At 41.7% G+C, this 16,345-nt stretch overlaps 1 protein-coding gene across 4 annotated transcripts in view; it reads right to left on the reverse strand.

Annotated features, from left to right (window-relative positions):
- The window catches only part of LOC111976086 (ceramide synthase 1), a 50,304-nt gene that overhangs the window by 19,999 nt on the left and 13,960 nt on the right, over positions 1–16,345 (reverse strand). For 3 of the 4 annotated variants that reach the window (XR_011481149.1, XM_024004826.2, XM_024004825.2), the window contains exon 2: positions 1,715–1,874. Coding sequence is in view for 3 of the 4 variants with exons in the window: in XM_024004826.2 (XP_023860594.1) it covers positions 1,715–1,874 (160 nt within the window). In the remaining variant the exon portion in view is untranslated. Of the gene's footprint in view, positions 1–1,714; positions 1,875–2,278; positions 2,767–16,345 lie in introns of those variants that run through there. The other variant, XM_024004827.2, reaches the window with a different exon arrangement.

Consider the following 16,345-nt stretch of genomic DNA (forward strand, 5'->3'; position numbering starts at 1 on the left):
TGCTTAGTGGGACTGTCATTTGTTTTTCAACAGGACAATGACCCAACACACCTCCAGGCTGTGCAAGAGCTATTTGACCTAGAAGGCGAGTGATGGAATGCTGCATCAGATGACCCGGCCTCCACAATCACCCGACATCAACCCAATTGAGATGCAGCCAACAAGTGCTCAGCATATGTGGGTACTCCTTCAAGACTGTTGGAAAATCATTCCAGGTGAAGCTGGTTGAGAGAATGCCAGGACTGTACAAAGCTGTCATCAAGGCAAAGGTTGGCTACTTTGAAGAATCACAAATATAAAATATATTTTGATTTGTTTAACACTTTTTTGGATACTACTGTACATGATTCCATATGTGTGATTTCATAGTTTTGATGTCTTCACTACTATTCTACAATGTAGAAAATAGTAAAAATAAAGAAAAACCCTTGAATGAGAACGTGTGTTCAAACTTTTGACTGGTGCTGTACATATAGTCTAACTGGTAGAAGTTTACAAGAAGTGTTTGTTTTTGGTTCTGCAGTGGGCAGCTGTTCTGTTTGGTTATACTAGGTGACTTCCAGAGGAATACCTGAGGTGTGAGCTGCAGGGGTGTCAGGTTTTCCAGGCATGTGAGGACCAGGGGCCATCATCATCATCGCTCCCTTAAGGCCTTAAGGGTATTGTAAACGGAAACTTTTTCTCGGAACGTTTGGGGCAACTTTTGACTCCATGAGATGAGGTTACAGACCGTAATGTTTATTGATCGGACGTTCCATCATTAAACATTGAAAACATGGAGGCAAGAGATATTAGAGTGCTACAGGAATAGGAGCCTCTATCTCTCTCTCCCCCTTCCCCTCTCTCTCTCCCCCCTCCCCTTCTCTCTCTCCCCCCTTTCCCCTCTCTCCTCTCCCCCTTCTCCCCTCTCTCTCTTTCTACAAGAGCTAAAGCCTCGCTCTCTCGGAGAACTAAAAGCAGAGCCACATTAGCCTGAGCAGGTTGAATGACTACTCTCAATGTGCGTGACAGCTATTAGAAAAGTGGAGGGCCTTTAAAAGAACAACTGATCGCCTCAATCGAGGAAAGGGAGATTGAAACGAACCCAAGCACCGACTGACACCTGAAAGTCTGATGGAATCGGAAGGAAGGAATGCCATAAATGATAGATAAAAGAATGAAGGCGGATTGTTCAGGGCAATGGTTAGAGAGTAGAGACACGCCATGTGGTCAGTTCAGACACAAAATGCAAATATAAAACACAAATGTGGCTTCTATTTGAATACTTGTAAAAGAAGCATCTGGAGGGTTCTATAAGACAATGCTTTGAAGGTTGCAATGCTTTGGTTACAGTTCCTTTAGCATTAGTTCTTCAGTTTGCTATCGTTGCTTAACTGGAGTTATTAGTAGAAGAAGGGGAGTAACTTGAAGAGGACAGACCTTCTCTTCTTAAATACTTCCGAGGAATCTTTGGGGCCAGGCTTTGAAGGATTAAATGCTTTAGTTACAGATGCTTTTGTTTTTAGGTTATTATAGCTGAATAACTGCAGTTATTAGTAGAAAAAGAGCAGGTTAAAAGGTCACTTTGAAGCAAGCAGACCTCTGCTTGTGTTGTCATTGCTTTAACCGTAGTTATTAGTCGAAAAAGAGACTACTGACTATTTTAGGTCTACCTAACAATACATCAAGTGCACAGCTTCTTTTTATTAACCTTGTTTCATGTACTACGTCTTACCATAGAATGCAGAGGGCGGGTCATGGAAGAAGGTATAGTTGGTGAAGAAGAGCAGGTAGGTGCTGTAGGACCAGGACATGGTGTAGAAGACCAGCTTCCACGCGCTCTCTGGCATCTTGGCAGTATCTTTGGGCTGGAGACAACACCATTGTGCAAACGGCTGCAACACACAATCACAGGACACTTGGCTAATGTTCAAATGTGAGTGGGGACACTCCGCTTTCAGATAACACTCAATGGAATGTTATGTATGTATTGGTGTAATACATTATGTGTACACATTGATAAAGTAAATGGGGCTGTTTTGCTGCCGTGAATCACTTGGTAGGTGCAAACACATTATTTAGCAGAAACTTGTCTTCTTGTGCAAATCCCCCCATGTCTATTTATGGCTTGAAAATACAGGAAGTCAGCGAGATTCTTCCTGAAGTGCTGTGTGTTTTTGTGTGTCTGTCTGTCTGTGAACTGATAACCTCTTCTTCAGAGAAGAGGCCCATTCCCAGAGAGCCACGCCGTAGCTTAACAGTAACCCCTCTCTACCCCCTTCCTCCTGATAAACCAGACCTTCCACAGGGCCAGAGGAACCCTAGCCGCTGGGCTCAAAGACGATCCGTGGGCCGCCGTGCCAGATGAGAAACCAAACCCCCGCTCCTTATCTTTCCCCATGACAGAGGAGCTGTGCCTCTCTAGGCGACCAGCCGGCCCATGCCGAGCACACCTCCGGCTCCAGTGTAACCAGAGATAAACAAGTGAAAGGGGTCCATTTGCTGATACATCTCAATCACTTGTCACTAGTTAGCAGCAGGCCCAGGAACAGGTCTTGGTCCTCCATCATGCCAGTGTGCTTAGTGCAGCAAGGAGGGACTAGTTCTCTTTCTATCTTTCTCCATTCCCTCTTTTTCCGATGATGAGCTGGAAAGAGAAAGAAAGAGAGAGACAGAGCGAGCAAGAACGAAAGAGGAAGACCGAGAGATCACGCTGCCAGAGCGACACACTGCACGATGCGTCACGTTACCTATATCCTCGCCCCTGATAGGTCCGCGCAGCATGTGTTTAGTGAGTCATGTATGCCGCAGACAGTAGGATATCCCCTGCGTGCCTCAGACCTCCACATCCCTCCCTCTTCCTCCCCCCACCCCATGCCTGCAACATTTATTTAAAGAGGCCCACTGTCAGTGCAGTCACCCCCCCTCCTCAAACCCACCAGTCGTCTACTCCACGGCGAGCCTGTCCGCTCCGAGGCTAGTGTGACTGCCACACAATCAGGCCTTATCATCACCCCATACCACAGACCAGAGCGAGTCTGGTGCTATTAACACACAGCATAGCTGGTGCATAGTCGAGCACATACACTATATATAGAAAAGTATGTGGACACCCCTTCAAACGAGTGGATTCGGCTATTTCAGCCACACCCATTGCTGACAGGTGTATAAAATTGAGCACACAGCCATGCAATTTCCATAGACAAATATTGGCTGTATGATGGCCTTACTGAAGAGCTCAGTGACATTCAACGTGGCACCGTCAGATGCCACCTCTCCAACAGGTTAGTTCGTCAAATTTCTGCCCTGCTAGAACTGCCCCGGTCAATTGTAAGTGCTGTTATTGTGAAGTGGAAACGTCAAGGAGCAACAACGGCTCAGCCGCAAAGTGGTAGGCCACACAAGCGTCGGCCGGAATGGTGTTATGCTCACTGCCATTGGACTCTGGAGCCGTGGAAACACGTTCTTTTCCGTCATAAATCACGATTCACCATCTGGCAGTCCGACGTACGAATCTGGGTTTGGCGAATGCCAGGAGAATGCTACCTGCCCGAATGCATTGTGTCAACTGTAAAGTTTGGTGGAGGAGGAATAATGATCTGGGGCTGTTCATGGTTCGGGCAAGGCCCCTTAATTCCACTGAAGGGAAATCTTAATGCCACAGCATACAATGATATTCTGAACGAAATACACAGAAAAAGGAAAAAAAAAAAATCCAACATTGATGAAGGAGGATGATGATGATGATTATGAAGACTACATACACTGTAAATGTTTGAGGACAGGGTTTTGTTCTTTCTGGATTTCATTAGAATGACGATCGCAAAGGAAGGACCGGCAACAACTCTACAATTCCACCTATTGAATCCTTCAAGTTACTGTTCTTAATTATACAACTACCTTTTTTGGTAGTTGAGGCAACAGTTCGGGAAAGGCCCTTTCCTGTTTCAGCATGACAATGCCCCCGTGCACAAAGCGAGGTCCATACAGAAATTGTTTGTCGAGATCAGTGTGGAAGAACTTCACTGGCCTGCACAGAGTCCTGACCTCAACTCCATCGAACACCTTTGGGATGAATTGGAATGGCGACTGCAGGCCTAATTGCCCAACATCAGTAGCCGACCTCAATAATGCTCGTGGCTGATTGGAAGCAAGTCCCCGCAGCAATGTTCCAACATCTAGTAGAAAGCCTTCCCAGAAGAGTGGAGGCTTTTATACTCCATATTAATGCCCATGATTTTGGAATGAGATGTTCGAAGAGCAGGTGTCCACATACCTTTGGTCATGTAGTGTATTCCATTACAAAGGACACACTTAAACACAAAAAGGTAAGCGTAACTATTAAGCCCACATACCCATTAAACCCACTTCCATCTTTGGATTCAACTAATTAATCTGGTTGTTATAACCATAACAGTTTTGATTCTATTATTGTCATTGACAGTTCTGTGTAAGTTCCCACTAGTGGCCAATTTCAAATCGGCAACAAAAAAAACATTTCATTTTTAGTACCTTCTCAGATAAGTAATTATACTTTCTGTAAAATTAAGAGATTAATGTGCTGATATATGCATATGATAGCTTACTTTGTGGTCATTAATTACTATTTCTTACCAATGGAAAATATGAGTTTTTCATGCTAGCAGTTGTGCCTGGATGTCACAGTCACACAGTAGCATCATAACTTGGTGATCTACAACAAGATAATAGATTTCAGGCATTCACAGCTTACATTTTTTAATGCATTTAGTCTTATTTTATTGTTAAATGAACCTTGCATTGTTATACATACAGTTGAAGTCGGAAGTTTACATACACCTTAGCTAAATACTTTTAAACTCAGTTTTTCACAATTCCTGACATTTAATCCAAGTAAAAATTCCCTGTTTTAGGCCAGTTAGGATCACCACTTTATTTTAAGAATGTGAAATGTCAGAATAATAGTAGAGAGAATGATTTATTTCAGCTTTTATTTCTTTCATCACATTGCCCGTGTGCCAGAAGTTTACATGCACTCAATTAGTATTTGGTAGCATTGCCTTTTAAATTGTTTAACTTGGGTCAAACGTTTCAGGTAGCCTTCCACAAGCTTCCCACAATAAGTTGGGTGAATTTTGGCCCATTTCTCCTGACAGAGCTGGTGTAACTGAGTCAGGTTTGTGGGCCTCCTTGCTCACACACCCTTTTTCAGTTCTGCCCACAAATTTTCTATAGGATTAAGGTCAGGGCTTTGTGACGGCCACTCCAATTCCTTGACTTTGTTGTCCTTAAGCCATTTTGCCACAACTTTGGAAGTATGCTTGGGGTCATTGTCCATTTGGAAGACCCATTTGCGACCAAGCTTTAACTTCCTGACTGATGTCTTGAGATGTTGCGTCAACATAACCCAATATTTTTCCATCCTCACGTTGCCGTCTATTTTGTGAAGTGCACCAGTCCCTCCTGCAGCAAAGCACCCCCACAACATGATGCTGCCACCCCCGTGGTTCATGGTTGGGATGGTGTTCTTAGGCTTGCAAGCCTACCCCTTTTTCCTCCAAACATAACGATGGTCATTATGGCCAAACAGTTCTATTTTTGTTTCATCAGACCAGAGGACATTTCTCAAAAAAGTACAATCTTTGTCCCCATGTGCAGTTGCAAACCATGGCTTTTTTATGGCGGTTTTGGAGCAGTGGCTTCTTCCTTGCTGAGCGGCCTTTCAGGTTGTCGATATAGGACTTGTTTTACTGTGGGTATAGATACTTTTGAACCTGTTTCCTCCAGCATCTTCACAAGGTCCTTTGCTGTTGTTCTGGGATTGATTTGCACTTTTCGCACCAAAATACGTTCATCTCTGGGAGACAGAACGCGTCTCCTTCCTGAGCGGTATGACGGCTGTGTGGTCCCATGGTGTTTATACTTGTGTACTATTGTTTGTACAGAGGAATGTAGTACATTCAGGCGTTTGGAAATTGCTCCCAAGGATGAACCAGACTTGTGGAGGTCTACAATTTTTTTCCTGATTTCTTTTGATTTTCCCATGATGTCAAGCAAAGAGGCACTGAGTTTGAAGGTAGGCCTTGAAATACATCCACAGGTACACCTCCAATTGACTCAAATTATATAAATTAGCCAGTCAGAAGCTTCTAAAGCCATGACATAATTTTCTGGAATTTTCCAAGCTGTTTAAAGGCACAGTCAACTTAGCGTATGTAAACTTCTGACACACTGGAATTGTGATACAGTGAATTATAAGTGAAATTATCTGTCTGTAAACAATTGTTGGAAAAAGTACTTGTGTCATGCACAAAGTAGATGTCCTAACCAATTTGCCAAAACTATAGTTTGTTTACAAGAAATTTGTGGAGTGATTGAAAAACTAGTTTTAATGACTCCAACCTAAGTGTATGTAAACTTCTGACTTTAACTGTAGATGCCATTTTTGTAAATTCAAAAATTTTCTCAGGTGGGCTTAAAGAGTACAGCAGCACAAAACACACCACCTCTATACAGAATGTAAATGACAATGAATAAATATTGTTCAATTTGATCAATACTAACTTCACATAATATTGCAGTCCATTTTGCATATTTATAAACCAAACCATTGGTTTCTAAATATTTTATGAGTAGACTTTGCTATTCTATCTTTTCACCATAAATCGCTGCTGTTACAATTAAGCCCAGTATGCTCCAAATAAGCCCGGTTTGCATTGAAACACATGAGGATTGTGTGTTGATATCCCTAATATTCAATGAACATAAGTGTGTTTTTTGTACGAATTTAAATTGATTAAAACACACAAAAACTACAGTTCTGTATGGAGGAATGGTTTCAAATCCCTTCCTGTGTTCTCCCACCTCATCAAACATTTTAGGAGACGACTCAGAGCTGTTATCTTTCCAAAGGGAGGGTGAACAAAGTACTAAATACAGGGGTGCCGATAATTGTGACACGCATGTTTTTGAATAAAATCATTATTTATTGATTTATTATTTATTTATACAATTTTAACAAAATTAAAGGTTAGAGTATAGGTTAGAGTATCGTTTAGGTTAGAAATGTGTAAACTTAGATTTTGGTGGGCTTAATAGGTACACTTACCCTACATAGCCTGTATATTCCCGAGAAACATTATACACCAACACCATGCTCGAAAAGAGAAATACTGTACACGCACACTCCATGCACACAAGAGACAATACACACCATAATCACAGCATACATACACATGATACAAAACAAACCATACCCGAGAGAACAGACAAACAGCATACACTTGTGGAGATATGCTGAGCATCTCGCTCTTCCTCTCGCTCTCTGTGGTGTGTATGTGTGTGTGTGTGTGTGTGTGTGTGTGTGTGTGTTGTGCTGAGTAGGCAACCACAGCTCTCAACCTGAGAGAGGATATTACCTGTTCTCAGAGGAGACATTGACCCCCGTCATCCGCCTGCTAATTGCCTTTAGGTGTGAGATTAAGGGTGGATTTACATTAGTAAAATATGTGTATGTAGTAAGATCTCTTCAACATCAGATTTGCACCTTTTCTGTTTACACTATACTTACTTAACCTTGGATGTGGTGTGGCCAAAGCCACATTACTGCATCATGTGTGTGTGCACCTATTAGCATACCGTAAATACCATAGTATATTGACAAAATAAGGATAGCAATTCAAACTATACAGTAGCTTCTCATCTAAACCATATTGCACATAATGTTGCACACTTGATTAATGCAACGATTCACAAATGTGTGGTATTTTTTTGTACAGTTGGGTATGTGGGCTATAACATGGGTCCCAATTGGGCCCTTTACCAATTTTGGTAATGAGAACAGCCAATCCCAAAATTTTCCAAATGTAGCCTAGCACAGAAAACAATTGCTGAGGACATCTCAGAAGAATCCTACTGACATTTTTCAGTCTCACCTTCCACAGAGGTGTCACATTTACCCAAAGATGTTCCTTGTTATCTAGCCGCTTAACGAACAAACTAGACCTTGACTTGCTGTTGAGCGATAGGACGTGTGTTGTCGAGTTAGCTAGCTAGCTAGCCGTGTAAGTCACGCACAAACTATAGCCAGCCTTGTTGAGCTATCTAGCTAATGTTGGCTAGATAGCTAGCTTGTTTTGCATTGGAGCTAACGTTAGCTAAATGGTTTGCTTGTTGAACAAGCTTGCGTTAGTAGTAAAGGAAACACTTGTGTTTGGGAGTTGATTTTGTCGTTATTTGAGGATAAATTAATCAATAGCTAATTATACGGCCCTCGCTGTATTTGTTGGGTGTTGGCCTACTCGATCCAAGTTTCACGCCATGTTTGTACAGAGACAAATCAAATTTAACAGGACTGAGTTAAATGCTGCCATTTTGGTCGTAGAATGTTGACGAATTGATCAGGATTCACTTGAGAAATGATTTGCGATTCACATGCAGTAATACAGTATTTGGGGAATTTATTCTTTAAGGCTTTTTTGAATGGAACCAATTTAAGGACTTAAAAAAAAATTTTTTCGTAATTTAAAAAAAAAATGAAACAGAAATTAGAAACTTGACTCAAAATTGGGCTGCCTGTGTAAACACAGCCATACCCGATTTTGTAGCCCACTTGGGTTTGTCCATGTCTGGCCCAAAAGGTTAACCTATCTAGGTACCAGCTAAGATGGCCATTTAAATGATAAAGACTTAAATGTTGCACTAGATCAGTAGCCTAAATACTTAAAAAATATTTTATTTTCACAGACTTTTGATCTGCAGATGGACTCAGACATCGACAGATATATGTAGTATACCCAAGTCCACTGAGGTTTGTCTGTTAGAAGAGAGCAAATGGTACATGTCGCCGCGGTTATTATCCCAGTTTCATTCATTTCAATACAATATCGATGTGAGTGATTCCTTTCCGTGCACTATTGATTTCCATAGAACAAGCTAATCAATTCCAGTCTTGAGTGACCACTTGGTAAATATTGGTGCATTTGCACTTTAGAAGGTACTAATTTAGCAAAATAAAGGTTAATCTGAACACAAGAGTGACTATGTGTGTGTACGTAGTACATTTTATGTATTGGTCTTCAAAATATGACAACTGATTTTGGCATATTGATTATGAATTTGGACATTTAAAACGGGTGTTTTGACACTTGGCCATTAATCAAAAAGCCATGACAATTATTTTGTATTTATGTTTAAGGAATATAAAATTGTACTTTTAACATAATTGTTCTTTAGGATTCTACCTTATCAGTTAAAAACTATTGAATAAGCCCCAAAACGTGCTATGATTTACAGATTTTTATGATAATAATGAAATCGTGAAAATATGTTTGTCCTGGCTACTAATTGGTTGCTCCTCTGGAGAGAAGTCGGTCCACTCAGTGTCACTGATACCGCTGCGAGACTTCATCTTTGGATCATTTCAATTCATCACTGTCATTTTGTAATGTCCTTGCTTCATGGGAAATGTTTCCTTCAGTACATTTTCAATTGAAGGGCATTCAAGAGGTAGCATAACTTTAGTTTCTCACACTGAAATGAGTCTGCATATTGAGGGCCAAGTAGAAGGGCCAACTACTAGGCCTACATTTGCCCTTGTTTGTGGAGGATAGCACTTTGTATTGTCAACTGACCGCCCTGAACCCCCATCTCTGAGTCATTCTTCTCCATCTTGTCAAAGATTTATCCAGGGGATGGACAGTGCTCATCTATACAGTAACATAACAGCTTTATTTATGACCATGTTTTGTGTTAACAATATTGGCAATTGTTTACAGCCAGCTTGTGATCTGTGGTCATACGACCTAGCATTAAAGGGCTGCTCTACAAAACAAAAATACTAAGCATCGTCTTATAGCTGTTGATGTCCTCTGCTGCAGTAGTTCTTCTCAGGTTAAAAGTATCTTCTTGTCTTTCCCACTGGCTCAGTCACAGTAATATATGAGGGCTGTACCGCCCCTGGCAGGAAGCGCTCGTGTCATGAGCCCACTTCAAAAGATAACCATGGAGTGACAGAGAGAGAGCGTAGGGATGTTAACGGTTAACGTTAGTTGCAGAAAATACATTTCACCGTCATGCTTATCAGTCTATAGGTTAATTTGGATAATTTCGTGAGCTTAAATTTGTGTCAGAATTTAACAAATCTCATCAGTCATAAAATAGGAACTGTGTCTTGGTTGACTGGAATTCATATTTTGCCGATAAGTCTTTTTTWAAATTTATTAACAACAAATCAATACATATGGGGACACAAGTATATATAAATAATATACAAAGTACAATTGGGCTAGGGGGTACAATATCACATTACACAAGGACCTTAAGGGACATACATACACTTATTATTCTAACAGCTTTTTTGTTAGTAGAGTATTTAATTGTCTTAAAATACAGTTCAATCTCTTTTTCTAAGGTAAGAAAATTAGTTTTTTTGTCTGTAAATTTACATTTGTGAATATGAAATTTGGCCAAAAGAATAATGAAATGAATTACATAAAAATGTTTCAGCTTATTTCTATCGTAGGTAAAGAATCCAAGCAGTACATCTCTCCACAATAGTGTAGGATCTTCATAAATTTGTTCAATTATAAATCTACTGATGTCTTGCCACAGTTTTCTTACATGAATACAATGCCAAAAAAGATGCAACACTGTTTCTGGGTGGTCATTACAAAAGGAGCAATTTGAGTTGATGTTTTCCTTAAACGTCTTCATATAGTGGTCGGCAGGATAATATTTATGAATAATTTTAAAGGAAACTTCCTTAATTTTGTTAACATGTAGGTATGTGTGTGGCAACATCCAAACTTTTCCCCAACAGATACTATCAATAAATCCATTCCAATAAGGCATGACATAAGGTATAGATACAACATCCTGCTGAAACAAGGTTCATATCGCTCTGTTGTTGAATGGACCAAAAGAGAAACAAATATTTCCTAATGATGAGTCAACGGAAGGTAGGCTCTGAGGGTCAGGTCTTGACACGTTCCTGAATAATAAAGCAACACCTGAGGGAATGGCATCTAAAACAATTGCAAAATCTTTAGGTGTTACAGGGACCTTGTAAAGTGATAAGAATTCCTTATAACTGAGTAAAAGACCCTCTGCATTTACCAGTTGGCTCACCAATAGGATATTATTTCGGGAACCAATATTCTAAAAACAAAGAAGTATTTTTATACAATATATCCCGATTATTCCATATATAATATCTGTGTGGAGAAAAATTATGCTTATAAATGAAGGACCATGACAAGAAAACCTGCCNATTTTTATACAATATATCCCGATTATTCCATATATAATATCTGTGTGGAGAAAAATTATGCTTATAAATGAAGGACCATGACAAGAAAACCTGCCGATGAAAAGCTTTCACTGGAACTTTGTCAATATTATAATTGCAAACCAACATGAAGTTAAGGCCACCAAAAGTAGAGAAGACATGAAGAGGAATAAAATTCCACATAGAAGTGGGTCTTCTTAGGAATTGTTTTATCCAATTGATCTTAAAAGTATTATTTAAGGTAGTGAAGTCCAGAAAATTCAGCCCACCATTCTCATAAGTGTTCATTACAACAATTTTCCTAATGTAATGGGTACGGTTTCTCCACAGAAAGTTGAAAAGTATCTGGTCTATCTCCTTGCTTATTTTACTGTCAAGATATAAAGATAGAGCYCCATATGTTAGTCTAGAGATACCTTCAGCCTTGGTTATTAGGACTCTACCTTTTAAAGATAAGTCCCTCTGTAGCCATTGATTTAGCTTCTTCTGGGMTTTTTTAATAAGAGGGTTAAAATTTAGTAAGCCTCTAGACTTCTGATCATTTGTAATGGTTATGCCTAAATATGTAAGTTCTTCTTTTACTGGAAAACCATAATATGAAGGTGTCACACAATCTTTACCAGCCATGAGTTCACATTTATTAATGTTAAGATATAGACCAGACATTGATCGATATGGGAATTTGGTTAGCATCTTTCAGAAAAAGTGTAGTATCGTCAGCTTATAATAATTTATTTACCAGCTATGGAAATACCTTGTACAGGACTATTATTTGTAAGAAGTTGGGTGATTAATAAAAACAGGTACGGAGAGATAGGACAACCTTGCCTAATTCCTCTCTTTAACTCAAATCTAGGTGAGGTGCCATATTTCAATTTGATAGAGCTGTTACCATTTGTATAGAGAGTCTTAATAGTGTAATGAAACAGGCAGGGAGCAGGTCTCGAACCCTCGACCTTCTAGCCCGAAGTCCAGCGTGCTATTTTCCGCGCTTATAAACCCAGGGTCGTTACACTACTCCCTCCTTTCAAAGAGCGTGTCCTCGCGCTAGCTTGCGACTCTACGTCTTACAGGAACGCGCTCACCGGCCAAGCACACGCACTGTCGTGGATGCAAGGTCCGATCACTTCTGACACCAATGTAATGAAACAGGCAGGGAGCAGGTCTCGAACCCTCGACCTTTTAGCCCGAAGTCCAGCGCGCTATCAACTGTGCCGCAAAAGCATACTCGTGCGGCAGAGTCGATTTCCGCGCTTATAAACCCAGGGTCGTTGCAATAGCCTTACAGAAAGAATTCCCAAAGCCAAGTCTCTCAAGGGAGTGGAAGAGGAACTGATGCTCTACTGTGTCAAATGCTTTATAAAAATCTAAAAATAATATGAAGCTATCCTCGGTTATTAGGTCTGAGTAGTCAWGTATGTCTAATACTAGTCTGATATTGTTAGAAATATGTCTGTTCCTCATAAAGCAAGACTGTTTCATCAATGATTGCATCCAGGACTTCTTTAATTAACTAATTTTGCAAGTAGTAAGGCTAATATCTTATAGTRCTTATTAAGAAGACAAATTGGATGCCAGTTATCGATGAGCAGCACTTATTTTTTAGGCTTGCCGAAAATAGTAATGTACAGTGAGTTTATAGAGCGAGCCGCGACCAAAATAGAGTGTAGACGCGTTGCTAGGCAACTAACAGACGCAAGCTGTAGGGAGAAGCACTGGGAGAGAGAGAAACAGCACGAAGCACTTAACAGCTGCTAGGCTTGAAAAGTTTCAGAGCATTTCTCTCCTGTTCTACTGGTTTTCATATGAACTTTCTTTCGTTGTCTAGAAGCCAAAAGCACAATCCTAGTCATATTAACAACCCATTCTATTTGCATATTTATGTCGGGAGTGTGCCAGAGCGCAGAATAACTAATGATTTTACGAACGCTCAACACTCGTTGAATATGGCCGGTGTCAGCAAACGTCGGCAAAAAAACGTAATTAAATTGTTGCCAATGTAACAGTTACGCTCTGGATAACATGAAAACAGCCTAAGAAGCTCTGTTAGGTCGAGTGAGGTGTTCTGTCATTTGTGTCTGGAATTGAGATGGCCCTCAACCAATCATGCTATTTTGTTTGTTTTTTCGCTATTTTGTTTGTTTTTTCGCCTTGTTCGTAACTTGTTTTGTACATAATGTTGCTGCTACCTTCTCCTATGACCGATTGGAGCTTCTAAACATCAGAACTGGGATTGCTCACCTCAAACTGGACAAAGAGTTTTTCTTCAATGAGTCGGACGCGAGGGATATACTGTTGACATCCGACCAGGCCCCGATCCCAGTGATTCGCTGGAGAAGGAAARGTAGATTTTGAGGCAAAAGATCAGGGTGCTTTGTGAGGACCAGGCGACGAGTGGCTAATCTGCCCTTGCCCTCCGTTCTGCTAGCTAATGTTCAATCGCTAGAAAATAAATGGGATGAGCTGAAAGCACTGATATCCTACCAACGGGACATTKAAAACTGTAATATTTTATGCTTCACCGTGTCGTGGCTGAATGACGACATTAAGAACATAGAGCTGGCGGGTTGTACACTCTATCGGCAAGACAGAACAGCAGCATCTGGTAAAACACAGGGCGGGGGCCTATGCATTTATGTAAACAGTTGGTGCGCGATATCTACGGAAGTCTCAAAGTTTTGCTCGCTTGAGCTGGAGTATATTATTATAAGTTGCAGACTGTTACGGAGTCTAGTTGATAAGTAATCGACTAGCCGGACTGTTCCCCGGACTCCGCGTGTAGGGATTTGTACAATGCTTGAACAAGGCTATTGAACTTGACATTGGTGTGTCTTTATTCCTTCATCCAACATATCATACTGAAACACAGACCTCACTATTTACCCAAAGAGTTTATCTGTTTTTTTCATAGCTGTCTATATACCACCACAGAGCGAGGTTGGAACTACATCCGCACTAAATGAGCTGTATTCCGCCTTAAACTGTAAAACGTTAATCCAGAGGCGGCGTTCCTAGTGACCGGTGACTTTAATGCAGCGAAACTTAATCAGTTTTACCGAATTTCTATCAACATGTTAAATGTGCAAKAAGAGGTWAAAAAAAAATCTAGACCACGTCTCCTCCACACACAGAGAAGTGTACAAAGTTCGCCCTCGCCCTCAATTTGGCAAATCTGACCAGAACTCTATCCTCCTGATTCCTGCTTACAAGCGAAAATTAATGCAGGAAGCACCAGTGACTCAGTCTATAAAAAACTGGTCAGATGAAGCAGATGCTAAACTACAGGACTGTTTTGCTAGCACAGACTGGAATATGTTCCGGGATTCTTCCAATTGCATTGAGGAGTACACCACATCAGTCACTGGCTTTATCAATAAGTGCATTGAGGATGTCCTCCCCACAGTTACTGTATGTACATACCCCAACCAGAAGCCATGGATGACAGGCAACATTCGCACTGAGCTAAAAAGGGTAGAGCTGCCGCTTTCAAGGAGCGGGACTCTAACCCGGAAGCTTATAAGAAATCCCGCTATGCCATCCGACGAACCATCAAACAGGCAAAGATCCAATCGTACTACACCGGCTCCGACGCTCGTCGGATGCGGCAGGGCTTGCAAAATATTACAGAAGCACAGCCGAGAGCTGCCCAGTGACACGAGCCTACCAGACGAGCTAAATAACTAATATGCTCGCTTCGAGGCAAGAAACACTGAAACATGCATTAGAGCATCAACTGTACTGGATGACTGTGTGATCACGCTCTCCGCAGCCGACGTGCGTAAGACCTTTAAACAGGTCAACATTCACAAGGCCGCTGGGCCAGACGGATTACAAGGACGTGTACTCTGAGCATGCACTGACCAACTGGCAAGTGTCTTCACTGAAATGTTCAACCTCTTCCTGTCTGAGTCTGTAATACCAACATATTTCAAGCAGACCACCATAGTCCCTGTGCCCAAGAACACTAAGGTAACCTGCCTAAATGACTACCGACCGGTAGCACTCACGTCTGTAGCCATGAAATACTTTGAAAGACTGGTCATGGCTCACATCAACACCATTATCCCAGAAACCCTAGACCCACTCCAATTTGCATACCGCACCAACAGATCCACAGATGATGCAATCTCTATTGCACTCCACACTAACCTTTCCCACCTGGACAAAAGGAACACCAATGTGAGAATGCTATTCATTGACTACAGCTCAGTGTTCAACACCATAGTGCCCTCAAAACTCATCACTAAGCTAAGGACCCTGGAACTAAACAGCTCTCTCTGCAACTGGATCCTAGACTTCCTGCCGGGCTGCCCACAGGTGGTAAGGGTAGATTACACATCCGCCACGCTGATCCTCAACACGGGGGCCCCTCAGGGGTGCATGCTCAGTCCCCTCCTATACTCCCTGTTCACTCATGACTGCACGGCCAGGCACAACTCCAACACCATCATTAAGTTTGCAGATGACACAACAATGGTAGGCCTGATCACCGACAACGATGAGACAGCCTATAGGGAGGATGTCAGAGACCTGACCATGTGGTGCAAGGACAACAACCTCTCCCTCAATGTGATCAAGACAAAGGAGATGATTGTGAACTACAGGAAAAAGAGGACCGAGCACGCCCCCATTCTCATTGACGGGGCTGTAGTGGAGCAGGTTGAGAGCTTCAAGTTCCTATGTGTCCATCATCAACAACAAAGAAGAGGGCATGACAAAACCTATTCCCCCTCAGGAGACTGAAAAGATTTGGCATGGGTCCTCAGATCCTCAAAAGATTTTACAGCTGCACCATCGAGAGCATCCTGACGGGTTGCATCACTGCCTGGTATGGCAACTGCTCGGCCTCCGACCGCAAGTCACTACAGAGGGTAGTGCGTACYGCCCAGTACATCACCTCGGCCAAGCTTCCTGCCATCCAGGACCTCTATACCAGGCAGTGGCAGAGGAAGGCCCTAAAAATCGTCAAAGACTCCAGCCACCCTAGTCATAGACTGTTCTCTCTGCTACCGAACGGCAAGCGGTACCGGAGCGCCAAGTCTCGGTCCAAGAGGCTTCTAAACAGCTTCTACCCCCAAGCCATAAGACTCCTGAACAGCT

The sequence above is a fragment of the Salvelinus sp. IW2-2015 genome, linkage group LG16 (assembly GCF_002910315.2).
Source record: "Salvelinus sp. IW2-2015 linkage group LG16, ASM291031v2, whole genome shotgun sequence".
Lineage (NCBI taxonomy): Eukaryota > Metazoa > Chordata > Actinopteri > Salmoniformes > Salmonidae > Salvelinus > Salvelinus sp. IW2-2015.